Consider the following 20,640-nt stretch of genomic DNA (forward strand, 5'->3'; position numbering starts at 1 on the left):
ACTTTCTCCTGGCTCCGCAGCGCAAGCCTCTGCTGACTGTGCGCACTCCACCCCAAACAGATGAGGTGTTTATACTCGACACACTCGCCATTGTACTATTCTTTGAACCAAAAGGGGACGACTCAGAGTAATTGTTCTCTAAACCATCAGGAAGCAGTGGTGAGAAGGGGCCTCATTTATAAAATGTTGCGCAGAAACCGTCCTAAATTTGATCTTACGATCATTTCTCAGATGTGCGTATGTGTGATTCATAGAATGAACATACACACAGAAAACGAGTGTACGCCTCTCTTTCAGTGTGAAATCTGTAAATCGCAAATGATCTTAAACTTGCACCCAGCTGAATGGTTTCAGTTCTCCGCATTGTAAACGACACCTAATTAATGTCATTTACATATAAAAGATCACCAGTCATCGTCCAAATTGTTTAATTTAGTATGGTGAGCTGCAAGAATAACTTAGATTTCCAAAAACCTGCAGTAATATGACAGGGTCTGATCAGACCTTGACGTGGCGCTAAGCACTTTTCCACGTCAAAGACCATTTTTATAAATATGAGCATTGCCGTGGATTTAAGCGTACACACTCTAAGATCAAATCTGTGCGTACGCACAGTTTATAAATGAGGCCCCAGAAGTAAGGTACACATGTGACGATGTTTGTTTTTTACGATACACTTCAACAAACTCGCACTACAAAATAATCAAAGAATTGTGTAAAATCCAGTAAACCTTAAGATTATTACTTGTGACAATAGAGCGATATATATGGATATGAGAACATATGTATAAAACTAAATTAAACAACAATCTCTTTTAAAATAAAAAATTTTCATTTAATTTCATGACATTTTTATTAAACATGGACCTTTATTTTAATTAAGAAGGTTTATTTCTGCTATTGCAGGCTCATTTTGTAAATGTAAGCAATTAATTTGGACAAGCGCAAACTGGACAAGCGCAAAATGACGTGCACACATCCAGGCGAAATGGGCCCTGTCCCAAATGGCACCCTAAACCCTCACGGTCCGCACTTTCATGACGTAATGCCGCTTTGACTGCCGGGTAAAGTCCTCTGCGTAGCTCACAGTCTTGCGGGCTCAGCAGAAGTGCGCATCGAGGGCACATAGCAGCCGCAAAGGAGGCGCTCACGAGCACCCTTCTTTAAGCTTAAATGACAAATGGGACACTCTACGGTCTTGTGGACTTAACGGACACGCGCATGCAGCGGCCATTGTAAGTCCACAAGACCGAAAGTGCACATGAAGTGTGCCATTTGGGACAGGGCCATGAGGTCTGCTACCGAAAACTGTCTTCGGAGGACACAGTTCAAGGCATCAAGGCACATCTGAATCCAATCTTAGCTTCACTTCCTGTCTCCTGAGATATCTACATCTGATCGATTTTTGAAGGCAGCACAGATGTATCCTTTGCTGCCTTTGATATTCCACAATCCTGTGCGTCCATTCTGTGACAGTTGAGCTAGAAAAAAAAAGATGGCGTCCGAAAGTTGCGTTTGCTGGTCAGTTTGTGTGTAAATATAAGTTTTTGACCAACATTTTCCACTTTTAATGTCATTTCTAGCGAGAAATTACTACTGTAGTAATTAAATATTTGTTTAGTTCTTACCAAAGCTTGCGCTATTTTGCTGTAGATCATTAAACTGTTACACTGCCTCAGAAGTCTGTCCGAAATCAGTTTCGTGAGTTGTCTTCATGCACAAACGCTGCCGTACAAGCCATTGCCTGACAAGGCAGCGAGGCAACAAGTCAGCTGCCTAGGTTTTCGGATGCAGCCGAGGTCTCACGCACTCAACGCGCACGACTGCGCACACCGCGATGACGTCATTTTCACCGCGCGCCCCTTCGCGCTCGTGCGGACGTGGCGAGTATAAACCAAGCTTGATGGGGCCCATTCTGTGGCGTGCAGGAAAATATTGACCAGCTAAAGTATCGCATGCAAACCATAAAAGCTAAACCACACACATGCACTTTCATGTTTTATCAAGTACAGGTCTCTGCAGGACATTAATGATTGATGGGCAAGGCCATAAGCAGAGGGGCGTTTTTGAGAGCGTTACCGGGTTTGCCCACGTCAGAATGTGGGTAGGGTTTAGGGGTTGGGGGTTCATTTTCATTGCATGATATATAAACACGGTAACACTTTAGTATAGGGAACATGTATTCACTATTAACTACGACTTTTCCCTCAATAAACTCCTAATTTACTGCTTATTAATAGTTAGCAAGTTAGTTGTTAAGTTTAGGTATTGGGTAGGATTAAAAATGTAGAATAAGGTCATGCAGAATAAGGCATTAATATGTTCTTATTAATTACTAATAAGCAGCTAATATTCTAGTAATATGCATGCTAATAAGCAACTAGTTAAAATACCCTAAAATAAAGTGTTACCATAAACACCCACCAGTTTGGAAACACCCACAAATACAGAAACGCCCACTTTTGTTCCGCAGAGACCTCATACTCTGTTTTATGGGGACTTTCCATAGACATAATGACTTTTATACTTTATCACCAAAACCTAACCATCACAGAAAACTTAACATTTTCAAAAAAAAAAAAACATCACTTAGAATGATTTATATGCTGCTTTCCTCGTGGGGACCAAAAAATGTCCCCACAAAGACAAGGATTTGGATATTGCCATTGTTTATGGGGACATTTTCTCCCCATGTTGCTTGCAAACCATAAAAGCTAAAACACACACACACAAAGAGACATTTGCATGTCAAAGTTGAGCCAATAGGCTTCCTGACAGTATTCTCCTGTTAAAAAGCTCTTCATAATAACAATACAGTGTAGCTCCCGGGTTGCACGTCAGCAGTGATTGGTCACTCACCGTGAGTCATGCCATTTCTCAAGTTCTCTCTCTGAGACACACACACACACACACATAAACTCATACACTGATGCATGAGTGAAATAGTGTCACATTTCCACAGCCCACTTATGAACAACTTAAACACACATCTATACGGTCACCGTGATTTTGCCATGTTCCTGTGTCAACATATTTTGTTGATCTTGGAACAACATTCCTGTCCATAAATGTAGTCCTAACCCCTAAACCTAACCCTACCCATAACTTGTTCCTAAAATCAGAGGGAAATGATAACACTGATATAGAAGCACCTAACCCTGGTTGTAAGCCTAAACTTGACATAGACTGTAAACTTGTCCTTCAAATCTGATTGGTTGATTGGAATGTTGTTCCAGGAGGAGGGAGGGGGAATTCTCTATTATGAATTATGTATGCCTGAAAAAAAGTATAGGCAAACTTTCTCATTATGCCAATGTATTATTGTATATATATATTGTCTTTCTGTGTGGAGCACAAGATTGGTTTTTGCTAAAACAGATGTTTGATACTTGCAGATTTTTGTCCATTTGAATTGCTGAGTCATTTTTCTGAGTGAGCTACTGCCAGTTCTTTTCTTCTGCTCTTTCTCAAGGCTTGGCCCACAAACAGTCACCAGAACCTAGAACTGTGAGTGGTGATTTAAAAGCCATGCTGTGAACAGACTCATCACTTGGCTGCGCGAGTATGAGTGCGTGCGATTGCGAGCATGTGCATGTGTGCGAGAATGTGTCATATGTCAGTGCAGCCGGAAGATTTTTATCAATGGCACATACAGTACACTCACAAAATCCTCATCACACAATTTGACATTCAGATGAGAGGAGAGACGTCTCTTCATTTCACACACCTACACAGATCACACCATGTTTGCTTAAAGGCTCAATCTGTTCGCACCTCTTCTTTCATTCTGAGAGTGTATGAATTTGAGTAAACAAAGACAAGTTTAGTTTTACAAAGACATTAGAAAGAACTTGATTAATGATGATATTACAGCTTTGTCAGAGATTGACAGAGCTGAATACAATCCAAATCGTTAGCATACGCTAACAGCTAAATTAAAAAAATCAAGGAGGGTCAATGCTTTGATTTCATCATTATTAATCAGATTTGTTCAGGTCAAAGTCAATAAACTTCTGTCAGTAAGGCAATAAACTGAAAACAATAAAAATAAATATTTATAATTAAAGTAAAATTTCAGGTTCAGTACAAGTTAAGCTCAATCGACAGCATCATTTGTGGTAGGCTATGTTGATTACCACAAAAACATATTTTTGACTCACCCCGCCTTTTCTTTAAAAAATATCAAGGTGATGGTGAGGCACTTGCACTGAAAAATAAATGAGGCACTTTTTTTAGGATTTAAAAGCAGAAATGTGAAGCTTATTATTTTATAAAAGCACTTACATTATTTCTTCTGTGAAAAAAAGTGTATATTTGAGCTGTACAAATGGTCATTTTAGCATTTAGGCATTACGTTTTCATGGAAACACAATACAAATTGATATACAGTAACTAGAAAAGAAAAGGTTATTAAAGGGTTAGTTCACCCAAAAATAAAAAAAATCTGTCATTAATTACTCACCTTTATGTCGTTCCAAACCCGTAAGACTTTCATTCATCTTCAGAACACAAATGAAGATCTTTTTGATAAAATCTGAGAGATTTCTGTCCCTTCATAGACAACTATTCAACTACTACTTTGACACTTCAAAAAGTTCATAAATAGATTGTAAAACTAATCCATATGAATTGAGCGGTTTAGCAGTGGTGTAATGTAACGAAGTAATAATACTTCGTTACAGTACTTGAGTATTTTTTTGGGAGAATCTGTGCTTTACTTGAGTTTTTATATTTCTGTCAACTTTTACTTTTACTCCACTACATTTCCTAAATAAAATGTATACTTTTACTCCGATATATTTTCTCAAAGCATTTTCGTTACTTACTACAAAATAGAGTCGGAAGAACACAAACTGCAAGCAAGTATGTCCAAACAAGTACTCGCACAACCGCAATTGATTTCATTTTCCGGGTTGCGTCCGTTGCTGGAGCGGCTGAGAAGAGCGCGCTGTACAGCACGAGAGCGGCCTCTAGAGGCGACATAAAAACCATCACTGATGCCTCGCAGAGTTTGTTTTGACACGTGACGTGAGACTGAGCGGGACACTTCAAAAACGGATTTAAAACATAGACAATAAAACGGTATGTTATACAGTGTACACTACAGTACATGTTTTCATATCACTATAAAGTAATTAGTTTGTTGACTAGATGCTGCATTAGTGGAGAACCGTAGTAAGTTTGCCGTCGAACATTAGTAGGCCTACCTCAAGCGGTTAAAACAATGTGACAAAAACGCCGTTTAATGCCACGATTGTTACCATTCATTTGCATTAGTTTATATCCATTTGTTCGCTGTTATGCATTTGTTATTCAGCGAAGTTGCATATTTAAACTGTATTCTCAGCATGCAGCGACAGAAACATAACAAATCTGAAATGTATTCGATTTCAGTTCTTTCTTTCTTTTTTTTTTATCGGCACTGTAACACATTTTGATTAGAAAATCATCAAGTTTTCTAAAATAGAGGCAAAAAATGTATGAAAGTATACATTTAATAGACCTATGCTATGCCTTTGTGTGTAAAGATGGCAAGTTTTAAGCATGACTGTTTGGATTTATATGAAATGGTAACACTTTGATAAGAGTCCATTTGTAACATTAAATAAGGTTAATAAAAGTATTGTTCACTGTTAATTTCAACATTTACATTTTAACATTTTAAAGTTGTCTTTTACATTAGTTATAATGCACTATGAATTACCATGAATGATCAATGTATAATTAATATATAATTAATATATTAGTATGTTTTATATTTAAAACTTACAATAAACATTTAGCCTTTTTTTAATTAAAAGAAAACAAAATGTAAGAAAGAACAATTTTTCATATTTTTTTGCTCCTTTTGTATTTTACATTTACTTGTAAGCCTACTTTTACTCTCAATACTTAAGTACATTTCATATAAAAATATACTTTTCATACTTAAGTACAAAAAATATCACATACTTTAAAACTTTTACTCAAGTAATATTCTAAACAGTGACTTTAACTTCTACCAAAGTCATTTTCTGGTAAGATATCTATACTTTTACTCAAGTATGACTTTCAAGTACTTTATACACCACTACGGTTTAGTCTAAATTTTCTAAAGAGACTTGATTGCTTTATATAGCTGTGTTTCCAGCGAAATTACCCGGAACAATTTGTCCCAAGAACTTTTTTCCCAGGAACTTTTTTTCTGCCCAGACCTATTGCTGGCTGCGTTTCCATAGCGGTCTAAAGTACTGTGAAGATAGCAGAGATTGTATATTATAGGGAGATGAGAGGGTCTGTATCTCTTACCATTGGAGAAAGCGTAACGGCTAACTTAATCACGTGCGGCTCCTCTCAGCCTATCGTGTAATGGCAGTGACATCAGTCACAACATTCCCTAGTCTGCCTTCTCTTAAAAAAAAATAAATTTTTATCAAGCTAAAATCTACATATAGTTCCCAACGAAAGTATTCTTTAGTGTAAAACTTGCTGAAGATTAGCAAACAGGCTGTCGATTAATTAAATGATTAGCTATTTCCCCACAAAAGCTGTTTAATCAGCATAGCGAAGCCTCTCATCCATTGACATCCATTCAAAAAACAGCCTCTGGTCTCCTTCCCTGCGTACCGCCAGAGGCGGAGCGTTAACATTAGCCGTTGCGCTTTTTTGGCTAAAGGTTGCAGGCCTGCCTTCCAGTGGCTTTGAAGATAGTCCGGTAACGTAGGACTGCGCGCAACTTTTTAGTTCCCGCTGGATTTCATCCTCTGCATATAAGCTTAATAAAGCCTGAACCTCATTGTCAGTCCATCGGTCGTATTTTTTAAACTCCATTGTTGATTCGAATAGCAAACAACTCTTACTGCACAAACCGCAACAAACTTAAAAAAAAACATGGTTGAAATAAAATGCTGCGTGGAGTCAACCAAACAAAATGTTGCGTGAACTCAACCAATCAGCATGTTCAGCGCCCAAGTCCCACCCCCGAAAGTTCCGGAGCTTTGAAAAAGTACTACCTAGTGAACAGGTACTTTCAGAGGGGAAATTTTTTACCCCGAACTTCATTTAGACCCTGGTTCCTGTGGTCGAAACACACCCGAGTACCACCCCAAAGTTCCTAGTTCCTGGGTAAAGTTCCTGCGGTGGAAACACGGCTTATGATGAAGAGATTGAATTTATGCTTTTATTCACATATTTTAGTCAGTATTTTAACATTTACAGATTCACATTCACTTCCATTGTAAGTGCCTCACTGCAATCCAGATTTTTGCTTTTTAAAGTTGGAACATAATGGAAATAGAGACAGATCATTTCCTCCATATTGTGACGCACATCCAAATGAAACAGATTATCGAAAAAGAAAATAGTAGGGTGGGGACTTGGCTCTATATTGGTTGTTGATTGGATGGAGGCAGATTTTAATGTGAACTTGCAGTTGATTGTAAGAAAGGGGTTTATGTGGATGAAATGATTGAAGAAGTCCGGAATACGTCACCATCTTCAAAGAGCTCTACACGATCCAAGCCAAGGAATAAGGGTCTTGTCTAGTGAAATCATTGGTCATTTTTTAAAAACTTAAATAAATGTATATACCTTTTAACCACAAATACTCGTCTTGCACTGCTCTGCGATGCGCCACACATTATGTAATCGCGTTGGAAAGGTCACGCGTGACGTAGGCGGAAGAACCGATCCAGTGTAAAAAAAACGTGCAAAGACTTAGTCAAACAAGAAAAGATAAAACAACGATGTCGAATGATTTTGAAGAGGGAGGAGAAAATGAGATGAAGTTTTTCACCTTTAACTATAACCTTTCCAATGTGATTACGTAATGCGTGACGCATCGCAGAGCAGTGCAAGACGAGCATTTGTGGTTAAAAAGTATATAAATTTATTTATTTTTTTTTAGAAAATGACCGATCGTCTGACCCTTATTCCTCGTCTGGGATCGGGTAGAGCCCTTTGAAGCTGCACTGAAACTGCAATTTGGACCTTCAACCAGTTGTACCCCAGTGAAGTCCACTATATGGAGAAAAATCCTGAAATGTTTTCCTCAAAAACCTTAATTTCTTTTCGAGACATAAACATCTAAAAAATTTTAATTCTGAAGTGAACTAATCCTTTAACTGGTTTTGAACCTAGAATATTCCTTTAATTCTAGATGAGCCACACTTTAAAGTTATCTTTAATGCCAAGCTAACTTGCAATTTACCACCCCATGACATATGGTAAGGATTTGTTTGTAGCTTTATCGTAGTTAACTACAGCTTTTCCCTGAAAAGCCTTAATGAAACAGCTAAGGTGTCCAGTGACCTTTGGTTCTCCCTATGTTCAATCCCAGTCATCCACTATGCCTGTATATTTGCTTTGCTCACTGGATCTCACACTAGTGAGCATTGAACATGTTAGGGTCATTTAGGGACTAGGTTTTGCTTTAAACATGAACACAACCAGTTTTTTATGAGACAATTTCAGCGTGATATTCTTGTTAGAGATCCACTCCAGTTCATCCCAAGCCATCTGGGGTTTGTTCATTAAATTTTACGACATGTCTCGATGTCCGAGTAAATACACACTTTCCTCTCTAGCACGGCTCATTGAGTCCCTCCGCCAAGACCAACATGAAGGTGGTCCTCTTCTCCGCACATCCTGGAAAAGACAGCATTGTGTTTCTGCCATAACACACATAACACACACGGCTCTGTTTGGCTTGAGAACTTTTGTACCAGCCTCACACGCTAATTTATTATTTGCTCATGTCCAGCATGTTTATCTGTCGGGGGTGTTGGATTCCGGCAAGTATACAGATAAAAGCTTGAGAGAGAGAGAAGAGGAGCGCGGGGTTCACAGTGAGGGTGTGTTTGTCTATCTATGTGTGTTTTTAGTGTGTGTCAGTGAGAAAGCAACAATGTGTGTTTGTGTGATGGAGGGTGAGTGGGTGAGCGGTGATCTGTTATCGTGTTTTCCAGCAAAATGGGTGACTCATTTACATTAGAAGCATTTTTAAAAATGGTCTGGGATTTCTGTATCATCACTGTCTTTGGCAATTCTATGCAAATGCCAAACATAAATTAAATGGTGGTGGTGAGTCAAAGCAAATTGAATGTGATTGGTGGGCTTTTCGACAAACACTAGCAGCACTTTTTCTTAGCTGTAAGGAGTAAACATATCATCTTCTCTGCCATCTGCTCTAGAATGACATCATAATTCATTTGTATAAAACAATAAACATGAATTTAAAGGCTACTATGGCATTACTAATAGTGATTGGCCTATATTGAAGCTGTATCATCATACAGACAATCACATCAGGGTTAAACAATAAGGATGGTCTGTGAGAGAGTTTTTGGCCAGCTGACAATGCTGCAAAAATGACTTGTGATAGTCTTGAAAGCATCAGTTAGAAGGTGTTGAAAACCATCAGTGGTGTTCTGCATATGCTATTGTTTTCTATAACAGTGTGTTTATGAATTTATGGAGTTACATTATAGCTGTATTTCTAGCATGCTGTATATTTGAAAAAAAAAAAATAATAATAATTTTAATGATGAAAACATTTTGTAAAGAAATCTGTTTTTTTTTTTTAATCTAATATTTATATTTTATTCAATTTCAGCTTTATTTCAATTACTGAAAACAATTTTTAATAGTTTTAGTTAACAATAACAACACTGTCTCTAACATTAATGTATGTATGTTTTTTTTGTTTTGTTTGTTTTTTGTGCATAATATTGTTGATCTTGGTATTGATATGTATGGAAGCTTGTTTCCGCTACTGAATAAAAAATAAAAAAAGCGCTGTCTTAAAATTGTGAGATATAAAGTCAGAATTGAGATATAAAATCAGAATTATGAGATATAAGGTCAAAGTTGAGATATAAAGTCAGAATTGTCTGATATAAAGTCAGAATTGTGAGATATAAAGTCAGAATTGTGAGATATAAAGTCAGAATTGTGAGATATAAAGTTAAAATTGTGATATAAAGTCAGAATTGTGAGATATAAAGTCAGAATTGTGAGATATAAAGTTAAAATTGTGATATAAAGTCAGAATTGTCTGATATAAAGTCAGAATTGTGAGATATAAAGTCAAAATTGTGAGACATAAAGTCAGAATTGTGAGATATAAAGTCAGAATTGTGAGATATAAAGTCAGAATTGTGAGATATAAAGTCAGAATTGTGAGATATAAAGTTAAAATTGTGATATAAAGTCAGAATTGTCTGATATAAAGTCAGAATTGTGAGATATAAAGTCAAAATTGTGAGACATAAAGTCAGAATTGTGAGATATAAAGTCAGAATTGTGAGATATAAAGTCAGAATTGTGAGATATAAAGTCAAAATTGTGTGATATAAAGTCAGAATTGTGTGATATAAAGTCAGAATTGTGAGATATAAAGTCAAAATTGTGAGACATAAAGTCAGAATTGTGAGATATAAAGTCAGAATTGTGAGATATAAAGTCAGAATTGTGAGATATAAAGTCAGAATTGTGATATAAAGTCAGAATTGTCTGATATAAAGTCAGAATTGTGAGATATAAAGTCAAAATTGTGAGACATAAAGTCAGAATTGTGAGATATAAAGTCAGAATTGTGAGATATAAAGTCAGAATTGTGAGATATAAAGTCAAAATTGTGTGATATAAAGTCAGAATTGTGTGATATAAAATCAGAATTGTGAGATATAAAGTCAAAATTGTGAGATATAAAGTCAGAATTGTGAATTGTACGATTTTAAAGTAAGAATCGCGAGTGATAAACAATTTTTTTTCTCAGAATTTGACTTTATAACTCGCAATTGTGAGAAAAAAAGTCGGAACTGTGAGTTAAAAAGTTGCAGTTATCTTTTAAATGGTTTTATTCCGTTATGGAAACAATCTTCCATAGACATGATATATATTTTTTATTTGTATGCCTACAGGTCAGCGACTGAAGGGGTCCAGTTGATGTCTTCACACATTTGGAAATTATCTGCAATATTTTGATCTTGGCCAAAGCAACAGTGAGATATGATCAGAGTTACTTGGTTGCTCTTATGTGCTTTTCTGGGAGATCAACATGGGTGTGCTTTAACCTTGAAACATCTCCATTAATGAAAAAATAGTCACCTGCTGTTCCATAACTAATAAGCCACTGATGCATGCATTAGAGACGAAAAAACACACACTCTTCAACACAACGCTGCGACTCCAATCACAGTCAGTTGAATCAGTCTGTCTCCAGTCGGCTCCAACAAAAAGCTGTGAAGTGCTCTTGGTGGAGACAGCGCTGTCTGTAACAGGCTACCGACAGGGCTCAGTCAATACGTGCCACAGCCACTGGAGAGAAACTAAATGAGATTTTTTCTCATGCTCCTTTTAACTCTTCCTTTTTTTTTCTTCCTTCCTTCAGGAGCTTCCTCTCAGCCACTTTCCGCTCCCTCCATCTGCTGTACTGCCACTTTGACAAGCCGTCACAGTTGTCAAATAAGGAAAACATGTTGGAGGTGATGTTTTTTTTTTTTTGAGTTCCTTGTCAAAGGAGCCTTTATCATGCTCAGTTCTCGAATATCTAACAGGCCTGTTTATATTATCCTGTTCACTTTTTAAGATAGTAGAAGTATATTGTGCAGTTCAAACATATGTATACACTCTTATAAATAAAGGTTCTTTACTGAAGAATGGAAACCGTTTTCCATGAAGAACCTTTAACATCCATGGAACCTTTCCCCAAAAGGCTCTTTATAGTGGAAAACAGTTTTTTAGATTATTAAAGAGGCCCTTTTTCAGTGTCTTCATTTTGAGGTTTACTAGAATAGGTTTTCATGCTTAAATGTTTAAAAAACACATTATTTTTCACATATTTTACATTGTAGCAGCACCTCTCTTCCTAGTCTGTCAGTTGTCCTGCGTAGCCAGACCTTCAGACTGATAGCAGAAGGTCTGGTCTCTATCGCAGCTTTCATTGGCAAAGGAGACGTGCATCTCATAAATTATTAATTCAAGAACATTGTGCAAGTTTACTGCAACAATGGAGCCGCGAACTTCACATACTTTTGAAAATCCGGCATTTATTTGATCCTGGTAAGCGCTCTTTGTCACAGTTGTAAACATGACGGTGTTCTTCTTCTACTAGGGGGTTTGGTGTAAAGGCATTTGTTTCCAGATGGACTGTTAAAGAACGCAACACACACGTCTCCCGGACATCCTGTAGAATTCATCCAACCAGATGATGACTTCGAAACTCCTGAAGTGTTTCCAGATAAGTGTGCCATATGCATTAGATGTTCAGCCAACGGTCCATGGCCATGACGTCTGAGGCTGAGACTAGTCTGTCAGTAACGCTCTGAGGTGCGTTTCCCGCATCATTAGCCAACTATGGTCGCAGATTCCATCGTTATCAGCGTAGATCAATGAGTTGATGTATCCCGAAACCATAGTTCTGACAAACATTCGCAAACAGCATCGCAGCTCGACAGCTCTCGATCTGTGGTTAGAAGCATAGTTTCTTGTTTGCGTGATGTGGATATATTAATCTTTTTAATCTTTTAACTTTATTTATCTTATATTAAAGGTGCAATGTGTAATATTTTCTGTCCGCTAGAGGTCTCTAGAGGCCTATTCAAAACAAAGGCGTTGCTTGATAACTGCAAGTTTGAGCGCGGAATCTTGGGGACATGTGGTCTTCACCTCAACGGCCGGTGGAAAAGAATTGGGATAGGACTCGGGAAGAAATCATGTTCATGAAATCATGAAATCATAGATGCGATTATTAACGTTACTGTAGTATGAAGCAGAGCAGGACCGAGTGTTGTGGGAGCTGAACGAGGCCGCTGGAGCGATTGCGCAACACATGCCGCGAGCAGCGGAACTTTTATTATGCCATAGTCGCTGGTGCCGCTTCCGCTTTTCCGGTCATGAGTATGAGGTAACGCAGCTCTGTTTATCATATTAGATACATTTGAGTGTGTTGAAAATTATGTTATGACGTTACTCAAAATTCTTACATATTACACCTTTAAGCTGACATTCAGTATAATCTGTATGTTTTATATATCTAATATATACAAATGTCATTTACAACTTTTAGTTTGTCAAGAGATTAAAAGCACAGTTTTTGAAGAGTACACATGTGCGTACGTGTTCTAGTACTTAAGAACGAGCCTATGATTGAATCTAGGAAATAAAGCAAAATATCTGAGAAAAATGAGAATTAGTCCTCAGATGTCATGTCCGTAATTTATAGCCAAAAATCTGGCATTAATACAATCTCAAACAGATTCATTACTCCACTATCTGCATGACATCATTAACCACTGTGGTTGAACAACAAATTTGCAACAATACGGTTTCGGGAAACTAGCTGTCGTGATTAGCTAGTTGATTTCTTCAATGATTTCGTTTCGTTTCTTTAACGAAGCGATGGGTACGAAAAATATTCATATTCAAAACTTTATTAACTATAATAAATAGCTTCCGGCAAACGGCCGTACACATAGTTTTGCGGCGGAAGAGTAACCTCTGACCCGACGCGTGACGTAATGACGAACGCGGAAGCGCAGAGGATAGAGCAAAACAAAACACCGGTCACGAATTAGAAGTCTGAAAACGAGAAATTTTAAAGAGAAATGCCGGAAGATTTTGATATAAGAAAAGAGGAGCTTGAGCCCTATTTTTTTTTAAAACTGCTAGAGGTGTCTAAGCTTATGCTACTCATACATCCTGTGTCATACACGTGTCAGGGGTTACTCATTTGGTGACTGTCATGGAAGAGCCAGGATATTTAAATATATCTCCGATTATGTTCGTCTGAAAGAAGATAGTCATATACACCTAAGATAGCTTGAGGGTGAGTAAATCATGGGATAATTTTCATTTTTGGGTGAACTATCCTTTTAAGTCATTGTACGGGAAACGCACCCCTGTTCCAGTTCCTGTCTCTATGAAGCCCCTCGTTCTGAAAATTGCAATGTGCTCTGATTGGTCGGCTGGACCAGTGTGTTGTGATTGGTCGACTGCTTTGAGTGTGTTTGGGAAATGTCACGTCACTTACCATAACAATGAGTTTCAACACACTACTAACGCAACTCAACCAGGCCTCGACCCTTTTTTAGCGTATACCTAGGGCTAAAATGATTTAAATGGGGAATATTGTGACACATTTGTTCCTGGAAGAAAACTCAAGACTACAGTGGAGGCGTTTGAGGGAGTTCAGAAACAGTGTGCACTCTTTTTGGAGTGACTTTGTGCTTTGTAACTTAGCAGAACTTTTTCATGCTCAAACAGCAACATTACACACTAAAGAAAGTTGAAAATGTAAAAAGCATAACAGGTCCTCTTTAAAATGTTTTTCACACTAAGAAAAAAATAGTTCTTTTAAGAACTGTTGATTCTTCTATTGCATTGTTGTGAAAATCCCCTTTTGGAACCTTTATTTTGAAGAGGTTTGATTTTAGCACCTCTGCTAAAAGCAGCTGCTTTTTAGGGAAGCATTGTCGGTGTGTAGGTGTGTGCGTATGCATATGTGTGTGTGCGTTGTACCTATTCAGTGCCATGGGAGGAGATGTTGTCACAGTGGCTTTGCTGTCATCCTTTTAAGTGCTGGCAAGAAGCCTGTGAGGTCTACCTTTGGGCCAGGGCTAAATTTAAGTTTGCCGCTCACAGTTCTAATCAGTAGCATCAAAACAACCATTAACTGCGGATCAGTCTGCCTCTCACGACTGCCAGCTCCCAGCGGACGCCACTCATAACAGGGCCAAAGAGAGAGAATCACACAGGAGCATGTCCCTTCAGCCCTTGTGTCTGCACTGCTACAAGCCAAAGCTAACGATCACTCCTGAGCCCTTTCACACGCTGCACTCCACACAAACATATGTGTGCTTGTGTAGTTAGCATACAAACAGACCAAAGCTCAAGATCACAATCATGATATGAGAACAACATGACCCCAACTCGTGGTCCCCCAGGATCTCTGAGTAATCTCTGGTCATTTTGTGCTTAGGAGTAAATCTGTAATAAGTAAATTCATGCCTAAAATACCCTCTAAATCACAGGCAGGGATATGCATCTCAGTAAATGCAGCTGCATATCATCTGAAGGCATTACAAATCTGATGATGGGTACGCCAATGTCATATTGCAATGAACTAAAGACACAGCACATGGTTACCCGTGCAATTGATTTGAAGTCGACTCATGATGGAAAATCTCTAATTCTGGAATGTCTTCTCAAAAACACATGACCGTTCACTGCTTATCTACATGCATGGATTTACTTTGTGAACATGTGAATACAAAGTAAACACATGGAAAATGAAACAGCTATTTATAACAGAACTAGCTTATTTAATTTACAAAATTTCTAAAGCATTCAAAAATTACATATATATGGGCCATTCTAAAGAATTGGTTCAAAGTTGGAGTTGGAGTCAGAGTTGTTGTTTTTTTATTACAAATTTTGTAATATTCAAGGTACACATTTCTGGTAATTATGCCATTAATTCTCATACTGTATTTTCAGAAAGTTTTGGAATATTTTTCTTCTCCCCAAATTTGTCTCTACTGAAACACAATAATAAATAATTTAATAAGAAGGGTTACATTGAACTACATTGTCACTACCAAAACAATGATGTCACTATCGAAGATTTAGATACTTTTGAGCCTATAGCTCAAAGATGCTAATCAGCACATGGTTAGCTAGCACAGTTCTGAACAGATGTACACACACAAAAACTAAATTTTATCGCATAACCCCCAAAAAACAATGATGTCACAACCGAAACTTCACCACATGTTCCGGTTGTGACTGTTTCGGTAGTGACAATTTTAGATACTTTCGAGCGTAGCTCAAAGATGCTAATCAGTACATGGTTAGCTAGCATGGTTCTGAACAGATGTACACACACAAAATCTAAATTTTATCGCATAACCCCCAAAAAACAATGATGTCACAACCGAAACTTCACCACATGTTCCGGTTGTGACTGTTTCGGTAGTGACAATTTTAGATACTTTCGAGCGTAGCTCAAAGATGCTAATCAGTACATGGTTAGCTAGCATGGTTCTGAACAGATGTACACACACAAAATCTAAATTTTATCGCATAACCCCCAAAAAACAATGATGTCACAACCGAAACTTCACCACATGTTTCGGTTGTGACTGTTTCGGTAGTGACAATTTTAGATACTTTCGAGCGTAGCTCAAAGATGCTAATCAGTACATGGTTAGCTAGCATGGTTCACCGAAAAAAGTTTGCTTAATTGCAGAAAAAAAGGTGTTTGGTAGTGGCATTCCTTAAAGTTACACACAGCATTTTCAGACTTTTGAGCACATTAACCTCAAAATAATGGTACATGAAAATGCGGGGCATGTTTTTTTTACATAAAGTTTCATGATTTAAAAGTTAAATATAAAATAAATATTTTTTTAATTTCACTTCAAAAAAAAAAAACTTTTCTATTTGAATATATTTTAAAATATATTAAAATAGAAAAGTTATTTTTAAATTGTAATAATCTTTCACTATATTACTTTTACTGTGTGTGTGTGTGTGTGTGTATATATATTTATATTTTTATATATATATATTGCCAACATCTGATGTATATCACAAATTCCTGAGAATGTGCTGATTCTGACATTACTGTTTTTCCCTTTTTACTTCTGAAGAGATACACATCAGCAACGTAAGTAAAACTAACCTCACATTTTTATGAGTTTTCACCCTCACGATGTAAATTAGTGAGTGAAGCAAGTGGTTAATCAAAATTATTGCCTATAGTTAAAGAATTGAGAGGATAGGGGAGGGGTTCCTGAACGTCTTCAATGGTGTTTTGGGAAAGCCATCTGCTGCTGTTCATGGTTCATTAAACAAGCTACTGGGGACAGGCCGTTTGCCCTGAGAGCAACAGGTATAAAAGGACTCTGTCCCACCCTGTGAGGATAGAAGCCACTTGACTTTTTCAAACTGTTGTCACAAGAGACCCATTGAGCAGTGCTCTCCACCCTCCCATACTTCCTTTTTGAATTTCTAAATTAGAATGTGAAAACCTAAATTCACCTAAAAAAAACCTGCTTGTATTTTAGCCCAAAACCCAGTCAGTGTGTACGTTATTGGGGAAATATCACAGGTATATTTTCTCTCTTACCTTCCCAGGAGTCCATAGGTGTATTGTGAATCTGCAAGCAGTAAAGCAATCTCCCCTTGCTTCATTGACATGGTGCCCTCCTCCAGCGCCTATACATGCAAAACGGGCACATTTTAAACTTCAGATAACACATACTGTATAGATTTGAATGTATGTATATAGATTTAGTCATAACAAGATAACTTAAGCAAACAATGCTTATTCACAGTCTTTAAGGCTTTGATACAGTTTGAAGTAATGGCAAACAAGATTGACCTTACTAACTTTCAACTAAAAAGTGAATCAGCAAGGAGGTGGCTTTTTCCCAGCCTTGGGTAAACACATACAGAACTCAACATGTGAAAACACAGGTTAATCCCTATGGAAAACTCTGCAGGCAGCAGGTGCGAGGTGATAGACAAGATGCTGGCAGGTGTTCCAGAGTTTGTGTGAGTGTGTGTGTGTTGCCCTTCCTTTGCCTGTCTATGTGTCTCACCTGGTTGACATCTCCCTCTCCGATAACGAAGACCAGCTTGCAGTCTTTCTCCACCACAGTCCTATCCTCTAGCACACCCTGCATTTTCAGTGTGACCTCTTGACCCCAAGCCGGGGTCAGGGCATTCTCGGGACTGGCCTGTAACACCTTCTTCCTTACCAGGCGGTCATCTACAGGCGGTTGGGGTAGTGGAGGGAAAACGGGGGAGGGGAAAGAGATCAACAAGACCTTAAAGCAATAGTGTCAAACTGTGTGGTGGATGTTCTTAGTGTGGTGTTAGTAAAGCCGGTTGACCAATGAGGTCTTTCTGGTTAAACTAGTTAAAAGGATAGTTCTCCCAAAAATGAAAATTCTGTCATTAATTACTTATGTCATTTCAAACCTGTACAACTTTCTTTTGTTGTGGAACAAAAATGAAGATATTCTATAGAATGTTTCAACTGTTCTTGTCCATATAATGACTGTTAATGGGGTCCAAAACAACACTGAACTCTGTTGACTTTTATTGTTTGAACAAAAAACACTGAGACGGTTTTCTTAATTTGGAATGACATGGGTGAACTAACCCTTTAAGAAGATTTTTGGGGGCATCAGCACATCAGCATCACCAACATCCAAAACATAATATGCTAGTAAGCAGAAATACTGGTATATCGTACACTCTTAAAAGGGTTAGTTCACACAAAAATGAAAATTCTGTCATTAATTACTCACCCTCATATCGCTCCACACCTGTAAGACCTTCGTTCATCTTCGGAACACAAATTAAGATATTTTTGATGAAATCCAAGATCTCTCTGACTGCTCAATTAAACAGCAATTTAACCACCATTTTCAAGTTCCAGAAAGGTACTAAATAGTTGACGTGACTGCAGTATTTTATGAAGCGTCGAGAATACTTTTTGTGCCTAAAAACGGAACAAAAATAACGACTTCTTCTAACGATATCTTCTCTTCTGTGTCATTCTTCTATGCTGTTTACGTTCAGCGCTTCCAGGTTCTACGTCAGAGCGCCGGCTCAGTATTGGCAGATGCTGTTCACGTGAGTAGGAGCCGGCCAATAATGACTCAGTTTTCTGACGTAGAACCTGGAAGCGCTGGATGTAAACAGTGTAGAAGATTGACACTGAAGAGAAGATATTGTTGAATAAAGTCATTATTTTTGTTTAGTTTTCGTGCATTAAAACATAACAATCAATGCTTCATAAAATTAAGGTTGAACCACTGCAGTCGTGTCGACGGTTTTAATGATGTCTTTAGTACCTTTCTGGACCTTGAAAGTGTTGATTATATTGCTGTCTATGGATGAGTCATATACCTCTCGGATTTCATCAAAAATATCTTAATTTGTGTTCTAAAGATGAATGAAGGTCTTATGGGTGTGAAACGACATGAGGGTGAGTAATTAATGACAGAATTTTCATTTTTGGGTGAACTAACCCTTTAAAAATAATGGCTCTTTATTGGCATCTATGGTTCACTGAAGAACCTTTAACATCCATGGAACTTTCCATTGAACAAAATATTATTTATAGTGGAACAATATTCTTCAGATCATTAAAGTGTCCTTCACAGTAAAGGTGTGGTCACATTAGCGAAATTTTGATGAAATTTCATGGACAAAAAAGGTCCATTGTTTATTGTCAACAGTGTCTTGCTGTATGAAGCACGTTCAGCTCCCATAGAAGTCACTTACTCTCAAACCAAGCAGCTTTCTGTTGGTCAACAAGACCAACAAATCTGCATGACCAACTTAAACCTATGGAAAAATCTGCATAGGGAAATTAACCCTCTCACGAAATTCCTGATGCCTGGATTTCACTCGTGCAAATTTGCTAAACAATTTTAAATGTGACCACACCTTAAGACAAGGTTCTTTTAAGAACTTTTCACTGAAAGGTTCTTTCAGGAACTCAAAATGGTTCTTATAAAATAATGGCATCTCTGTGAAAACGGCCTTTTAGACGTTAGGTGTTGAGAAGAGTATTTTCAACGATTTCTTGATAACAAATTGGATGGCTTGAGTGTATTAATTGATTCAGACTAAACAAATATGTCAACATGGATATACCTGTAACATCCTTCCAGTCGTCTGCCAGAAACAGCTCCTCAAAGCTGGTGCTGCTCCACTCTTCATTGTCAAAGTCTGGAAAAAGAGTGTCATCTGAGCTGTCCCTTTCTTCCACTGCTTCAATTTCCTTAAACCGAACTGTTTTCCCAAAGCTGGGAGTCTTTGTCAGTTTTCTGCTGTCCTCTGGGTCTGATTGATTGGTCACAGGTGGGCTGATGTGAGTATTTGAGGGAATGGACTCATTGGTTGGGTCGCTGCTGGAGGCATTAGCATCTGAGGACATGTTGCTCAAGTTTTCAGCACACTTCATCTCTTCTGCCTCTTCATTCTCCATTTCGTCTTTCTTCTCACTTCCTTCTTCATCCTCTTTGTTGTCCACTGATTTCTTCTCGTCCTCCTTACCTGTAATATTCATTCTCTGCAGCTCCATGATTGGTTCTTGGAGCACCTGCCAGGGCTGGTTACCTTCTTCACTCTTCACCTCCTCTTTCTCCCTAACAAACATTTCAGACTCCAATGTTGTCTCCTCTGGTTCTCCGGCTTCTGGTTCCATGTCCCCACACGGTGCTAAGGATACCATTTATCTCTTCCTAAAAGTGCTGAACGTCTTTCCAGTGCACAACACACGCCAGGTTTGTAGAAATTGATGTCGCTGCTGCTCAACTGCCAAGCCGATGAGCACCTGCATCCATTAGTGACGGCGTGTAGTATTTTCTAAAGCGCCTCGTCCACATGGGCTCTAATAGAATTATCAGGGAAATTCATATGTCAATGCATGACATAAATCCCATCTGTGGCCAGTCCATTTCCTGCAGATCTTGTAAAATGGTCCTTGTTGTTATATTTTGCAGTGAATGTGTTGATTCTGTATCGAAGGATGCAAGAAATGATCAATGCATGAGAATTGTGTTGAAACGTAAAGCCCTACTGGTCAGTAGAGTTGTGTGCAGTGATAATCTGTTGGATTAGAAGAGCAAAATCTAA

At 38.0% G+C, this 20,640-nt stretch overlaps 1 protein-coding gene across 1 annotated transcript in view; it reads right to left on the bottom strand.

Annotated features, from left to right (window-relative positions):
• Positions 1-20,640, bottom strand: part of fkbp16 (FKBP prolyl isomerase 16) — a 55,861-nt gene extending 35,221 nt beyond the window's left edge. The window contains exons 1-3 of the mRNA XM_051871336.1: positions 19,657-20,640; positions 17,586-17,755; positions 17,111-17,199 (exon numbers count right to left, since the gene is read on the bottom strand). Of these exons, the coding sequence (XP_051727296.1) occupies positions 17,111-17,199; positions 17,586-17,755; positions 19,657-20,236 (839 nt within the window). The 5' untranslated portion in view covers positions 20,237-20,640. The remainder of the gene's footprint in view (positions 1-17,110; positions 17,200-17,585; positions 17,756-19,656) is intronic.

The sequence above is a fragment of the Ctenopharyngodon idella genome, chromosome 18 (assembly GCF_019924925.1).
Source record: "Ctenopharyngodon idella isolate HZGC_01 chromosome 18, HZGC01, whole genome shotgun sequence".
Classification (NCBI taxonomy): Eukaryota; Metazoa; Chordata; class Actinopteri; order Cypriniformes; family Xenocyprididae; genus Ctenopharyngodon; species Ctenopharyngodon idella.